Source organism: Gadus chalcogrammus, chromosome 14 (genome assembly GCF_026213295.1).
Source record: "Gadus chalcogrammus isolate NIFS_2021 chromosome 14, NIFS_Gcha_1.0, whole genome shotgun sequence".
In the NCBI taxonomy this organism is placed as follows: Eukaryota; Metazoa; Chordata; class Actinopteri; order Gadiformes; family Gadidae; genus Gadus; species Gadus chalcogrammus.
The window spans coordinates 11670294-11685233 of NC_079425.1; the positions used below are offsets into that span (position 1 = coordinate 11670294).

General features: G+C 49.3%; 1 protein-coding gene across 2 annotated transcripts in view; it reads right to left on the reverse strand.

The window, feature by feature from the left end:
• The window catches only part of dmxl2 (Dmx-like 2), a 41653-nt gene that overhangs the window by 5623 nt on the left and 21090 nt on the right, over positions 1 to 14940 (reverse strand). Inside the window, exons 23-44 of one of the 2 annotated variants that reach the window (XM_056607396.1) lie at positions 14552 to 14872; positions 14122 to 14241; positions 13673 to 13808; positions 12511 to 12621; positions 12000 to 12169; positions 11659 to 11756; positions 11384 to 11549; positions 10782 to 11046; positions 9966 to 10156; positions 9271 to 9666; positions 8828 to 9010; positions 8425 to 8718; positions 7827 to 8018; positions 7526 to 7602; positions 6983 to 7113; positions 5582 to 5827; positions 4787 to 4957; positions 2527 to 2720; positions 2255 to 2388; positions 2032 to 2117; positions 1536 to 1737; positions 119 to 236 (exon numbers count right to left, since the gene is read on the reverse strand). In XM_056607396.1, the coding sequence (XP_056463371.1) occupies positions 119 to 236; positions 1536 to 1737; positions 2032 to 2117; positions 2255 to 2388; positions 2527 to 2720; positions 4787 to 4957; positions 5582 to 5827; positions 6983 to 7113; positions 7526 to 7602; positions 7827 to 8018; positions 8425 to 8718; positions 8828 to 9010; positions 9271 to 9666; positions 9966 to 10156; positions 10782 to 11046; positions 11384 to 11549; positions 11659 to 11756; positions 12000 to 12169; positions 12511 to 12621; positions 13673 to 13808; positions 14122 to 14241; positions 14552 to 14872 (4002 nt within the window). The remainder of the gene's footprint in view (positions 1 to 118; positions 237 to 1535; positions 1738 to 2031; positions 2118 to 2254; positions 2389 to 2526; positions 2721 to 4786; positions 4958 to 5581; positions 5828 to 6982; positions 7114 to 7525; positions 7603 to 7826; positions 8019 to 8424; positions 8719 to 8827; positions 9011 to 9270; positions 9667 to 9965; positions 10157 to 10781; positions 11047 to 11383; positions 11550 to 11658; positions 11757 to 11999; positions 12170 to 12510; positions 12622 to 13672; positions 13809 to 14121; positions 14242 to 14551; positions 14873 to 14940) is intronic. The other variant, XM_056607397.1, reaches the window with a different exon arrangement.

Below are 14940 nucleotides of genomic sequence, written 5' to 3' on the forward strand. Positions count from 1 at the left end.
AATCAAAAAAATAAATCTAACTATTCGTTGGATTTATTTTTTTGATTTTCAACCAATTATAAAGAAGTATTAGAGTCTTAACATAAAATGAATAGAGAGATGTGGAAACTGCTCTGACCTCACACTGCCTCCTCTTCTTGGTGAAGATATAACGAATCAAAGTCTCCTGGAGGACTTCCTGTTTCACCAGGAAGTGCCAGAGGCGCCGGACCGGGAAGGACGAAGTATTCTTAGTTCTGAAAAGAAATAATTGAATGATTAAAAAATCGTATTTAAATATACTAACTAATTTAAGATCGGCTAGGCATATTATTTCGGAAGTCTTTTTGGTTATATCTGTTGAAATTCTCCTCACATCATGACCGCAATCAATAAATAAAATGCTCAGACTATGAAATTAAATGAATCTTGTATCTGTGGCTGTCACCAGCCTGTAATAAGCCTGTCCAATTATTTTATTTGGCCCGAATGAAACGTTAAGATGGCCTTATTGCCTATCTACTGCACAAACTTGTGACTTCTATGAAATTACAGAATATGTAGGTTCCAAAGGGAGAATCTATTTATTTAGTGTAAAGGTTCAGATCAGGATGATCGCTGAAACTGAAAGAAAAATAATTATTTCACCTTGCAACTCATGATCTTAATGCCAACCTACCACTAAATATATTTTGAAAATGCATTATGCACAGTAGAGAGCAATTATTTCTGCCTTTCAAATAATTGAACATTGATTTTTGCTGTTGATAATTTAGCAACTGAAGAGAAATGTAATGGATTCACTGGATCAGATTATGAGGATTTACAATGTTGAAAAGTTGAAGCATTGACTTACACTCTACAGACAGCTATGACCACAAACTTATTTAGAGCTATAGGTTATGCAACTGGCCCTTATATTTGTGGAACTATTATTGAATGGTTTTGGGATTGCATAACTATATAATATACTGAACCATAATATACATGGCATATATTTTAAATACATAACTGCCAAAAGGGAAACAAATCTCTTTATAGTTTGGCTCAATTTTGTTATAATGTCTTTAAGTTGGGCATGCTAGAAGGTTGATTTAACTGCCACCCGACTTCAATCATTTCATGCGAACATTCAGCGTGCTTGAGGTTGTGGATTTTCCAGTAAAATAAGAAGTTATCTTTTTTGTTGGTGCTCCTACATTTTTAGGAGCCCTATACACACAAGTATGATGGGCCTTTCATATGTCTTTCGGGAGGCGTCCTCATAGAACCAGGGGTTTGGGCTAGGGGGAGGAATTGCTGTGGTGGCTAGGGTAGAGATTCACTACAGCAGCACCAAGCAACGGAGGTAAACAAACAGGGAGGATGCCAGCTGACAATAGGGTACTGCGATTGGACAAATACTTGGCAGTTCAACGCCAGTGCAGGCATGTGTCATTAAACATTTAACAGCTGTATATTAGAAGCACAAATTATAGGAAGGTTTTGAATACGGTTGCTCTTAGGTAAAAAAGAGTTAGTCTGGAGGGCTTGTGTGTAAAGGAACGTGTGCTCACTTGAAGGGAGTGTTATCTGGCTCCAGCATGGCCTTGTGTCGGAGAATGGCGGGCCCCCCTGCAGCACTGAGGTCAGTGGGGAAGGTGTTGATGTAGTTTGGAGGGGGGCCCTCAAACTTGTTCATCCTCTCCAGCAGCAGCTGCTCCCAGTTCTCCAACGTCTTGAGCATGGCGTTGCAGAGAGGGGATGTCACGGGCAGATCTGAAGGCGCACACCGACACACCGACACACCGACACACACACACACACACACACCGACAAACACAATATAATTTAATTTTCATGGATAAATCGAAACATTATTCTAAGGCAGTGATCAAGAAGTGAATTGTATAAAGGCATTGACAGTCATTTGTGTCTATAAAGACTCCTTAAGTTCATGCTCCCTTAAGTATTAGAATTGTTTGTGGCAGTATGTAATAGAAAGGAATTGTTTGTGCATGTGGTCAATGTATGTGTGTGTGTGTCTGTGTGTGCGTGCGAGTGTTCACGCACCTGTGAAGTCAAGGCCGGTGAGTGGGAGGAGGTTCTTGACGTTATGCAGCGACAGTTTGACCATGACCAGACGAATCAGAGACCAGCTACAAACAGACAGACGGGAGCAGGAGACAGACAGACGGACAGGTTGAAAGACAGATGGCCAGGGGATAGAGATCCTTCAATAACAACACGCCAACAGAGCAAAGTGTTGAGTGTGACCTGGGTCGTGGGCTCCTACCTATAGGAGTTGGGGTCCGAGTGTTCCGTCATCTGTGTGTCCGAGAGGAAGGCGTCATCATCGTCATCGTCGTCCTCTGCCGCGCTCTCGTCCGAGTCGTACAAAGCGCCGCTGTCCGCCAGAGGCAGGAATGGCTGGACAAAAAATTTGTATTAGTGCTGATTGTACAATCAAATGTATACCGGCATCGTTCAGGCGGCCCTGAGGTCACGAGGCAGACGGTTGGTGTTCTCCTGAGGGTAGCGTTCTCGCTACGTCCTCCGACAGCTCACCTTGGCCACGAAGAAGTCCCACATGCTGAGCTCGGGGGGGATGAACTTCTCCCTGTAGGTGGGCCTCTCCACGGGCACCGGGGGCGGGGTGGCCGGCGTCTCCTTGACGGGACGTCCCGGCACCAGCATCCGCATGTTGAACCTGCGCCTCTGTCTGTCCCCGTCCTCCACCTGGGGGGCCGGGACCGGCACCGCTGAGGGGAGGGGAGGGTTGTGGGGGGGGTTGGCGGGGTGCAGACGGGGGAGAGGTTTAAAGGTCTGTCAGGCGGCGGCGGGTTATGATAAGGGTACGTTCTTTCTGTCACACACAGCCAGTGCTGCTGTTCACATCGACTACAAACAAGAAGAGGCCAGGGGAGAGGAGCGGGTCAGCTTCATCCTCAAGCAGGAAACAGGTGAGGAAACGGATACGAGAGACGGCTTTGTTAATATGAGGCTAGCCTTGAGCTGGGTCTGATGTGCGGTGTTGGAATGGAACAGGTCTCATAACGAACCCTAACAGGTAGAGAGAAGGACTCGAGACGTATAAGGACACACACACACACACACACACACACACACACACACACACACACACACACACACACACACACACACACACACACACACACACACACACACACACACACACACACACACACACACACACAGAGAACCCGACACTGCATCCAGACAAGAAACAAACACAGAGCTGTGCACAAACCTGCACCTTTATCCTCGGGGGGTACCTCTGGCACCACTAGGATCCACCAGAACGAACCAGACAAGACACACACCAGACAGCACTATTAGACACGCACACACAGGGGCATTATGATATGGGAGTCAGTAGGCCGAGATAAATTACACATGACGCTATGAAACAAACAAAGACACATACATGGTCCACGCTGTTGGCCAAAATGCAAAATATCATGTGCATCAAGGCATGATAGGTGTAGTGGCGAACGATGTAATGTTTAAAAACTCAGCCAATGCTTGCAGACACTAGATACGTTACACATGTATGTGAATTACAATTGAAGTAGGTACACCGCTACATCTACACACCTGCATGGCTATCTTTGCATGCGTGTGTAAGTGTGCGCAACCACTGTGCTATCTGCACTTGAGAGGCTGCCCTAACATTTAAAGGCCTGATTTTTATCAGAAAATGCCTGGCATTTAAGAACCCCTACCCCCCCCCCACCCCCCCGCACCTCATGTTCTGCTCCGCTAGCAGCATTTCTCAAAAGGTCCTTAGCTTAGAAGAATTCATGAGCACCCTTCTAAGAGATACAGCCGCTTAATGCCAGCTTCTATCTGCTTCATTCACCAGCACTCTGTGTGTGAACACACGCGGGTGTATGAATGGTCTGGATAAAAATACATGCTACAAATCCAGCCCGTTAAAAGGCAGTTAGAATCACTCCACTTCCAGCGAGCAGTATTCAAATATACTTTTACCAATGGCTGCCAGTAGCACAGACGTATCGATCTGCTAAAAAGTGACCAAGGCCTTCACCACTGAAGGTATGCTGTTTACTGAAGGTCACCACTCATTATTGCTGTGATTCTGTTTAAGACTTACAGATACCAACTGTGGTCACTAACTGTAAGCGATGAACCGAGCTAAGCCCATCCCAAAACACAGAATCATCCAAGGGCTGGTAGTTGCAGCAACAGCAGCTCTGGTGTTTCTGAGTCGAGGCCTGTCATTCTGTACCTTCTCTGACCTCTGGGGGCAGCACAGCCCTGCTCTCTGAGCAGTCCAAGCTGGTGTTGGTCCTTGCTGGGAGGGAGGAGGAGGAGGAGGAGGAGGAGGAGCAGGGGAGGGAGGGGGGGGGGGACACCACCAGGTGAACAAACAAGACAAAACCACGTGGACATGCTACACACAGCAAAAACAGCAAACACAGACCCACCCGTAAAAGGCACACACACAGCCGCAAACACACAGGTGCGGACACGCGCGCACACTCGCACACACAAACGAACGCACAGCATTGATGGCTCATTATCGGTACATCGAACACAGATGCCTGCAATTCATCACAAATAGCTTCTTTTTTTTTGTCCTTCCATTGTCAGAATGGGGCAGCTGCATGAATAGATGGTTTCCGTAAAGCATCTGCAACAGTGCAAACCTCAACATATTGATATCTATATATGTATGGAAATAAAATACACATCATGCAGAGCAGTCCTGCAAACCCAGCAAGTCAACACTGTGCAGACCATCAAACCAACAGCACTGCAATCCACCAGCTCCGTTACTCACAGCTGGCCTTGGAGGCTGCCTCCCCAGCGCTAGGCCCCGGCCCCCTTGGTCTGGGGGGCGGGGGCCGCTTAGGGGGCAGGGCGACAGCAGGGGTTAGGCTGGGGCCACTCTGCTCGGGCCCTCCTGTCTCCTGAGGCTCCTCTGGCCCCGCCGCCTGAAAATCTTCCGGCACTGGGACACAGGGCACAGGGTATACTCACTACACACCAGGGGAACTGCATGTACGCACACACAGGCACTCTCCTTTACACACACACACACACACACACACACACACACGTCAGCGTAATGCGACGCAGGTCCAACCGGGAAAGAGCCTGGAAGAAACACTGGTCTATGTGAGCATGCAGACACACACACACACACACACACACACACACACACACACACACCTGGGGGAGGTTATAGAAATAAAAAATGTCTCCTCCTAGGATCAGAATGGGAGAGGGGGTGTTCAGACTGATTGCCAGGTGAAAGGAGGAGCAGGAGGAGGGGGGGGCAGGGGAATGGGAAGGGGACCCATGGGGATTGGACAACTCGTGGTCAGGAACACAAAAAGTGTGCGCGGCTGAGGTCCGAGGTCATGTCAGGGTACCAGACAGTTGTCCTAAACTGTGCACCACCACCAGTTCAGAACCCCGGAGGTCAATCCTCCTCTAGTGAGCAATCTGGTCAGCAGCTTTTAAAAAGGACAAGTGAAGTGCAAATGCCTAAGAACCACACCGAAGGGGGAGGAAAGAGTTGATGAAATAAAGAAGAGTCAATAAGGAGAGAGCTTAGGTTGGACAGTCGTACCTGGTGGCGCCTCAAGCCTCTTTGGCCTGATGAGGATTTTGGCCCCGCCCCCGAAGACGGCGGCCCACATGCGGTTGTTGAGCGGGTGTGCGGCGAGGCGGAAGAGCTCGTTGCCGTTGTGGGTGCCCAGGCCGTGGATGAGCAGGGCCAGGTACACGGCCACCACCGCCTCGCACAGCAGCACGTTGAGCTGGGGCTGGTCCTGCTCCCTGGCCGACGCCACCAGCGCGATCAGGGAGGACACGCCTGGGGAACGGACACACGCGGTGTGGGTTAATGGTTCTGGGGTTCAACCGCCAGCCAGACGGTTCTATCTGCAGGCGTCCTCCAGCAGGATGCCTTAAGCCCCAACGCCCTGCTCCTGGATGACCCGGATCTAAATTCACTGCAAATCTCTTAGGATGAGAACTGTATGCTTAATGACTTAATATTATGTAGTTAGATGCGTATGTGGACATTAGTTTGTAAATACTACTGCTGTCTAAACCCTACAATTCTTGAAGCCCACATGAAAGTGGTTTTGGTATTGTAGTCAATAAAAAAAAATACTGCAAGTGCAATCAAGTAATTTCCATCAAGCTAATGCTATCATGGATGTAATGCCCCAGTGTACATGCACACAACCACAGAGTACATTAAGGGCAACGCCAACGTCAACTTGATGAAAACATTTCCCCTGCTGAACATGGAGAGAGTCTGCCTCTGAAAGCACTGAATGCATTTTCGGAGCATAATCACGATGGCCTGATAAGCCTCTGTGTTTCCATTTCCTTCCCAGAGGCTGCGCTGCTCCCATTTTAGAATGCCATCTGCCCCTCCCAGTAAACACAGACTGAATGCTTCCCTCGCTGCCATTTCACAGTCCTCCTATGCAGTCTGGCTTTGATGCTCACACACCAAAGCCAGAATTCTTGCCTTATCTCTCTTGCTACGGAATACAATGTAGATAGGATGGATTTTAGTGTCAAATTTGTGTGTAATGACGTTATAGATAAACATTTGAACAGCAGTGGGAGCCGCTATTGCCATGTTTTGTGTGTTCTTGAGTCATTTACAAGTGGATGTCTCCCTTCAGCCTCTTCTGCTTTGCAACAATCGGACCATAATAGGAGGGCACACTTCTCACTGTAATGATCCCATGGCTTGAATTACTATTAACTTTACTTTACAAAGTTTACAGCCATTATAATGTCGGCCAACAGCATCCGATTAACTGAGTAGGGACCTCTGATTCATGGCCACCAATATTCAATCTAAAAAGTTTCAAATGCATACGGCTCTGTAAGTGAATACGCATTCAACAGCCATGAATGGTCATCGGGAACCAGCAGTGGAGTGTAGGTTGGGACAGTGAGTAGCAGAGCTGCGGGGTTTGGGGGGGCGGGGAGTGGATGTCGTTACCTGGCCACTGTGCGGGAAGAGAGCTGGGGGTGAGGTGCTCCTCGATGCTCTCTGTACGGAGTCTCCTTCGCTCACTGAGCAGTAGGCCCTGGTACACCATGCCGGTGAACTGGTTGGCCTCAGCCTGGCTGCTGCAACACAGCACACAGCAGGTGGAGCGGTGAGTCATCCCCAGCGCTTTACAGAAGGAGAGCTCTCCTCCGGGTCTCTCTGCCTTGTAGCGACGCAGAGAAATGAGCATGGTGGCACACGACTCTTGCCATGCGTCGGCTTCCCCTTTTTGCACAGACTATAAGCAAGCCTGGAGGTGGATTGTATTTTAGTTTGCTCAACCCATGTATGTCAAGTATTTCTGTTTGTATTCCGCGGCAGCTTGCTTCCATTTGACTGCACTGCAGAATGAGAGGCCAGCAGAGTGACTCACATGAGACTAAAACACGGCATCAAATGCAGGGCCATTACGAACAACAGCAAGTCATAAACAGAGACAAACCAGGAAGAGATAGGGATAGGGAGGGCAATAGAGAGAGAGAGAGAGCGTACCTGTAACTGTGGCTGTCACAGAGGGCTTGGTAGATGCATGCAGACAGAGATGCTGCCAGCGTGTGCAGAGCAATCACCTGAAACAGCACATTCTTTAAATTTCTACTCGAAAGAGGGCCTACATTGCAATGGCTAAGTTCGAGGATGCACTGCAGGACAATCAAATATCAGTAAAAATGTCCATTTCAAAATAAAATAAAATAAGAGAAAGAGAGCTAAAGAGCAAGAGGACGATAGGACGATAGAGAAGAGAGAGCGAGAGGGCCAGATAGCGAGAGAGGCAGAGAGTGAGAGGGCTGACCCGGTCGTCCCCGGCGCTGGGGTGTGGCGGGGTGTCCATGTGGGTGATGGTGTGGAGGATGTCGTGGATGTGGTTGCTGAGGTGGAGCACGGGGTTAGCGATGACCGTCTTGGTGGGGGCGATGCTGGCTGAAAGCAGGGGCAGCGTGGTGGGCAGAGGCAGCGGGGACTGCAGCTGTTTCACCGTTGTCTCCTGCAAGAAGGCATGTCACCGTCCATTACCCTCGACCACCCAGCCAGGTAACTGGCGGCCTTGGTTTGCATGTATACACTGCTAACAGTCAATACATTCAATTCAGGTTTTTGACTCATGATAGACACTACATAGATACTACATGATACTAATATAACTGTTCAAAGCAAATAATGAAAGATGGTGACGTCAATACAATGACTTCGTCTCCGGATACTTTCTTTGTGCATCCTATTGTGTATGAAATACTGGTATGATTATAGATTCACGTTCCATATTTGAGCAAGCATATAAGAGATAATTAAAGAGACAGAGATTGAGGGAGTGAGTGAGTGAGTGAGTGAGTGAGTGAGTGAGTGAGTGAGTGAGTGAGTGAGTGAGTGAGTGTGCGAGTGTGTGCCCTAACCTGCTGGCTCTCCTGCAGCAGGAAGATGAGCTCCATGCGTACGGAGGTGACGCCCCCGCCCTTGGCCCCGTGCAGGCTGCAGTAGGAGAGGAAGACGCGGAGCAGGGCCTGGTTCTTCCTCAGCCAGGCCTTGCGGCGCTCCGAGTGATGCTGCTTGGCCTGCAGCCGCCGCCGCTCCGTCTGTAGACGCTCATAGGCGCCCGCCTCCGTGCCGTCGGGGGCGTCGTCCGGGAGGTCCAGGGACGCGCTGCGCTCCCATTGCTCTGGCTCCTGCCTCTCCTCCTTCCCCTCCACCTGGAGACGGGACAACGGCAACCGCGGTGAGGGAAGGGTTCCAGGTGGGATGCGGCGCACGGGCTCTTCATTTGACCGAGGCGTTTATTTTGGAAGCGACGGTACGGACCTTGTAGTTGCAGATCTTGTGCATGGCGCCGATCTCCTTCTCCAGCCAGTTGTAGAGCTGGAAGCGGAGTTTGCCTCCGTCCACCTCGTAGCCCGTGGCCAGCGTGCGCAGCTCCGTCATCAGGATCTTCAGGCAGGCTCGGAACTTCAGCTGCTCCGCGATGACGTCCACCTCGGACTCCCCCTGAAAGGACGTAGAAAGACGGCTTAATCCCTGTCGGACCCTACATTCAGATCATATCAGGGCTTTGGCATTCCTGGAGGGAAATGAGGTATCAGTAGCAACAAAAAATGTATGAATATCAGATGCAGAATACAATAAACATACAGTATATATATAATACAATATTTTTCAACTGAACTATAATGTAATATACATAAACATTGATCATAAATGACAAGCATCAGAGTTGGAAATGTCTTTCTGTATATTGATCGCCATACCTGGGACTCCTCCTTCAGCGTCTGAGAGATAGGCTCCGCCTTGGTCTCTGCCTCTGGCTTCTTCATGGTGAGTCCTCCGTCCTCGTCATCATCATCATCATCTTCATCCTCATCCTTTTCCTTGCCCCAGTCCAGCTGCAGGCCGTCATCCTCGATCTGGACCAGAGGTTGGCTCCAGTCCAGGCCGCCTGCGCCGTCCCCCGCTCCCCAGGCTGGGGCGGGGGCGCTTGGGGCGGCCCAGTCCATCAGCGCTGCCTGGGTGCCGTTCTCTACAGGCTGGCTGGAGGAGTTCACATTGGCCACGGAGGAGCCGTCGCTGAGGGGCGCGGAGCCAGACTTCTTGGTCACCTTGGGAATCTTGGACAGAACCTCCAGGGCAAGGACAGGACACCCGACCTAAAAGGCAAAGGACAGGGCAGCAGGTCAAAATACACAAAAGACAAGATGACTTTGTGACATTTGCAATGTTGGATCTTCTTTTATGTCAAACAAAGAGCAAACTATATGTTACTGTTTGTTTTTTAGTTTTTTTCTGTGTTGGTTAGGGAGTTTAACTCCCAGCCGAGTTACAATCCGTCCATCAGTGTACTTGTAGGCATCCCTGAGTTAGATGCCTAACCCTACCTGCTAATTAATGAACTCAAATAACTGGATGAAAACCAAGCTCGCCCCCCCACTGGGCAGTGGCACCCCACCTTGAAGTGTGCGTTGGCCGTGGTGAAGAAGAGTTTGCGCTCGATGAGGTTGATCTCGTCCACGCTGCTCTTCTCCACGGTTGCGGCCACGCCCTCGGGGGAGGCGAAGTGGCGGCGGATGATGAGCGGGTGTGTCCTGAGGTAGTTGTAGAAGCTGAACACCACTGGGTTGCACGACTTCACCATCACGTCTGAGGAGGGCAGCGGAGGGGACAGAGCAGGGGAGAGGTGGTGGAGAACATGTTTAAACGTGGTCGGAAGGCCTGCTTTGAATCACTTCAACGTCGCAAAGGTGCCCGAGAAGATTTGTAAAAAAAACAACTAGATAAGCTATTTAAAAAAAATCCTGCTCCCCTTTAGACATATTTCAATTGAGCCATGACATAAATAATAATAAATAGTGCACAGACACACAAGGCAACTATTTAAACTTGTATCACCATGAAAGTGGACCAGCCGATGTAAAGAAGTGAATGCCACAATAACAACATAACTATTTTTTTTTTTTTTATTGTTTTATGTTCTTTATATCTTGTTAACTGCCAGTATTTTATGAGTAAACAGGGTTACCTTATCTCAGGGAAGGCTGACCAGCTGATGTGAATCGGGGACATATTGCCCATTTGTTTAAAGCAGTGATCACACTCTAGCCGTGCTGAAATAAAAATGCCATATCACTGGCCAGGGTTGAAACCCATTTAGCAGACATATGAATAACAGTGTCTCATCTCTGTTTGGATGTTCCAGTTGGTCCTGCTGTTTTAATGGGGACTATAAGCACTACAAGCACAACCAAAAGGTCTGCGGCCGGCCAACCTTGATTCTCCTCCTCCTCTTTGGGTATGCGCTCTAGAAGCGTGTCAAGGGCCCGCGTGTAGTCCTTCATGATCCAGAAGGCGATGCTGCGCAGGAAGGGGTCCGGGTGCAGCCGGGAGCAGTGGTAGCCGCCGCCGTCGCGGTTGCATCCCAGCACCTTCTCGTAGAGCAGGCCCTGGCAGGTGGAGGAGCTCTCGAAGTCGGCCTCGTACAGCCGGGCCACGATCATGGCCAGCTGCAGGTCATCCATCTTCTCCAGCAGCACCTGGAAGGGAAAGTGGGCGGTGGGAAATGTTTGTTGATTGCAAACATTATTCATTCAGTATTCAAAACCTTATCTGCGTGTTTTGACTGTGCCACACTTCAAGGAGAACCGTGCATGCTGTTTGCATGTGAGGTTTAGACTGTGTGTGTGTATGTATCTGTGTGTGTATGTATATCTCTCTCTCTGTGTGTGTGTGTATGTATCTCTCTCTCTCTTTCTGTGTGTGTGTGTATGTATCTCTCTCTCTCTCTCTCTGTCTGTGTGTCTGTGTGTCTGTGTGTGTGTGTGTGTGTGTGTGTGCGTGCGTGCGTGCGTGCGTGTGTGTGCACACAGACACCTCTATTGCGTCTTTGAGGGAACCAGCCAGGAGGAAGAAGGCAGCAGACTGCTCAAAGCGCTGCTTGCCCAGCAGAGAGAAGGCGTTCTTCAGGGCTGCCTTCCTCCAGCGGTCCTCCGTGAAGTTATTCTTGAAAAACTTAGTCATCTTCTCGTCGTGCTGCGACCTGAGGGGAGGAGAGGGGGGGGGGGGAAATAGTCTCATATTTCCATAGCACAGATGTTATATAAGGCTTTCTGCATGAAAGTGAACTCTACTGGAGGCTCAACGCATACCTGAACAAGCCCCAGAGGACAGCTTTCTTCTTCATGGCCAGATAGAACAGAGCAGCATCCAATGGGTCATTGTTTCTCTGGAAGGCGGCTTTACCCACCTGAATAGGACACACACACGCACACATATTATCCAACATGCCGACAGTTCTAAACCTGAAGGCATTGTTACACATTGGAATTTGAAAAAATAAATTTGTTTAGGGTTTGAGATCCAAAAAAGGCTTTTACTATTTGATGAGGAAAGGCTTAACTTTCTTTTAACTTTCGCTTAACTTTAGCGCGGTACTGTGGCAAAATAAAACCTTGTGTTCTAAAAAGGTACAACCCTTGTCCTCCTGTACCTTTTCGACCATCTTGCGCAGCGTGTTGATGTTGCGTATCCACCACCCCACGCCTACGGCCCGGAGCTCCGACCACTGAGGGTTTCCACGCTGCATGGCTGGGATCATGTTCAGCATCTCCTCCTCCGCCTCCGAGTGGAAGGCCCAGGCAAAGTGGCACGTGGACAGGCCTGCACCGGCCAGGGATGGACGGACGGACGCATGGGAAGTGGATGAGAGCGACGTAGAGTGGCATGTGAGCAGTCATGGTAAAGGATCCTGAGGTAAACCCCCCCCCCCCAACACTGGGGGTCTCGTTCTACACAACGACCCAGAGGAGAGTGGGTTAACCTTGAGATGTCAAACTCCAACGAGAGTGAACCAACCATGAATCAAGTATCACCAAGGGCTTTATATTTGGCTCATTAAACACTCCCAAGTGTATCAACAATCAGTGTTTTGGTTCACCCTCTGAAGGTTACGTTGCTCAGGGACCAGTGGGTCCAGTGTGGGTGCATCGGCAGCCGTTTACCCTGGTGGAGCAGCTGCATGCGGTAGAGCGGGGGCAGGGAGGTCAGCAGGCAGGTGTGCAGACGCATGGCCAGCAGGTAGCGCAGGCCGCACTCGTCCAGGGCCTCGCCCCCTGCAGGGCGGACAGAAGGCGGGACAGAAAGAGCAGCTCTCATCGTTGTCCATCATTGCAGTTTAGCTCTGAGCCAAGGGGAACCCAGGCAAGTCATATTAACAGTGGCATATCACAAAATCCTTCATTATTTGGTGGTACTGTCGTGTGTATGCTATACACTTGCTGCCCTTGAAACCTGCTTAGGTCCTACTCTGTGCTTACTTAGCACTGGAACAACCTGTTAATGTCTAGCAATCAAAAGACTAAATAAATAGGCAGGCTGTGTTTATATACACGTCCAAGAGCATCAGGATAAACACTGCCGTTTGTGGTGGTAAAAGCAACTGAAGCACACATAATCATGAGTACAAAAAACGTTGTGATTAGCTTTTTATTTCTGTAGCCTTAACATGTGATTTATTGCACAGTAGTCTTAGTTTGTGGGCATCTGATGGTCTGACCTAACCTGACATTGGTAGACCAATTCGCAAATGCGTATTAGTCTTCAGCCCCTCAGCTCGTTTTACATTTCTCAGGATTATGGTTGCATGCACTGCTTTAGTAAATTAAACTTTCACCAAATCCTGGAAGAAAGGCGGATTCATTTCACTTATCAGCAAAAGGTTTATGCGCAGTTGTTTGATCTTCTTTTAGGGAAAATACACTGTCTATTTCGTCTTATACTGTATCGCGGGATTCAGCAGACCATTCCACATCAGACACAGCCATCTTGGTCATCTAGGCATTGTATCAAACCCACCCTACATTAGATCTACACTGGCGATCTTCCCGACCCAAGCAAGGTCGGCTGGAAATCTGCCTGAATGAGAGGGGGGGTCAGACCATCTGCCAGAGCAAATACAACACGTCCCCCGACTAGGTCCGACGTCACACATATAGACGCGTGAAAGACCCCTCAAACCTTGATTCTATTTCAAAATGTTAATTCTAAATAGCCTTCATTATTTTGTCAACAATAGCTCGTAGAAGTCCCTCCATCCTGTCTGATTATGTGAAAATCTTCCTACAGCCAGTTTGTCGGTTGTAATGTCATCGTGCACATACTGACCGGTGTACTGTTGGTTAGCAGAGCTGGTGACCTCAGCGCTGGTTGTTGCCACTGTATCGGCCAGCGCCACCAGAAACATTTGCTCCAGTCTGGTGAGGCCAGGGAGACTGGAGTGCATGAGGTGGCTTGATAACACCTGGAGGGAGGGAGAGGGGAGAGAAAGAGCGAGAGAGAGCGAAAGGGAGGAAGTGACAGAGACGGAAAGAGGGAGAGAGAGAGAGAGAGACAGAGACAGATAGAGCGAGCGTGGGAGAGAGAGCGAGAGCGAGAGAGTGATTAAGTGAGAGAAAGAGAATGTGACAATGAAAGTGGGAGAATATTAATAACATGCTGACTAATCAGAAATAAGTACATATATTCATAGAGTCTTGACTCAAAAGTCATCTCAAATATCAGAAACTAAATGTGTATACTGTTTATAGAATGTGCTGCATGAGAACAGATTGTACCTGTGCGTGTTCAGGCCCAAAGTATGTAGGGCCATACTGAGAGAGATTAATGACCCGTGACTTCTTCTCCGGTTTCTCAGTTGCAAAGCTCACAAAGTCATCAGTGGTCACTGCCTGCACCTGTGCAACACAGAAGGGTGGGTGTCAGAAAACATAGGGATGCTTCTCCAACCTTTCCAAAAAAATACATTTTGAAAAGATTTGACCGGCCAAAAATAATCAGTAGTATAGTGCCTCCTTGATGAGCGATACCTCCTATCTAATTCCATTTTTGTTTGTTGAAAAGTCAAGGTTGAGTTAAAAAATGTTCTGTACTGATTTAGCTTTGGTTGAATATCCACAAATCAACATCATTTTTGTCTAAATATATATTTTCTGGTGGAGAACGGCATTCCCTTGACCTGCTCCCTACTCCTCCACCCCCACCTACCTGAAAGAGGTCTGTATACTGGTCCTCCCCGCTCTTCTGCGCCCCCTCCCCTTCTGGCGCCTTGCCCGCCTCCTCCCCTCCCTTGTAGGAGGTGTCCAGGTCGGCCGACAGCAGGGAGTAGAGGGGCAGCGGGGGCACCGAGTTGATCTCCGTGTAGTCCCTGCCCCCGTCGCGCCCCGCCACAATGGTGTCCTTGGCCGTGCTGCCCGTGACGCTGATGGTCCTGGACAGGTGCCTCCGGGCCCCGCCCTCCCCCGCCTCCACGTCCCGCACCACCGCAACCTCCCCGGCAATGCACTTCACCAGGTGCGAAAGAATGGCCTGGTGAGAGGTAAAACATGTTGGTAAGAATTTATAATCCATCATAATGATAACGCACCTACAAGGTA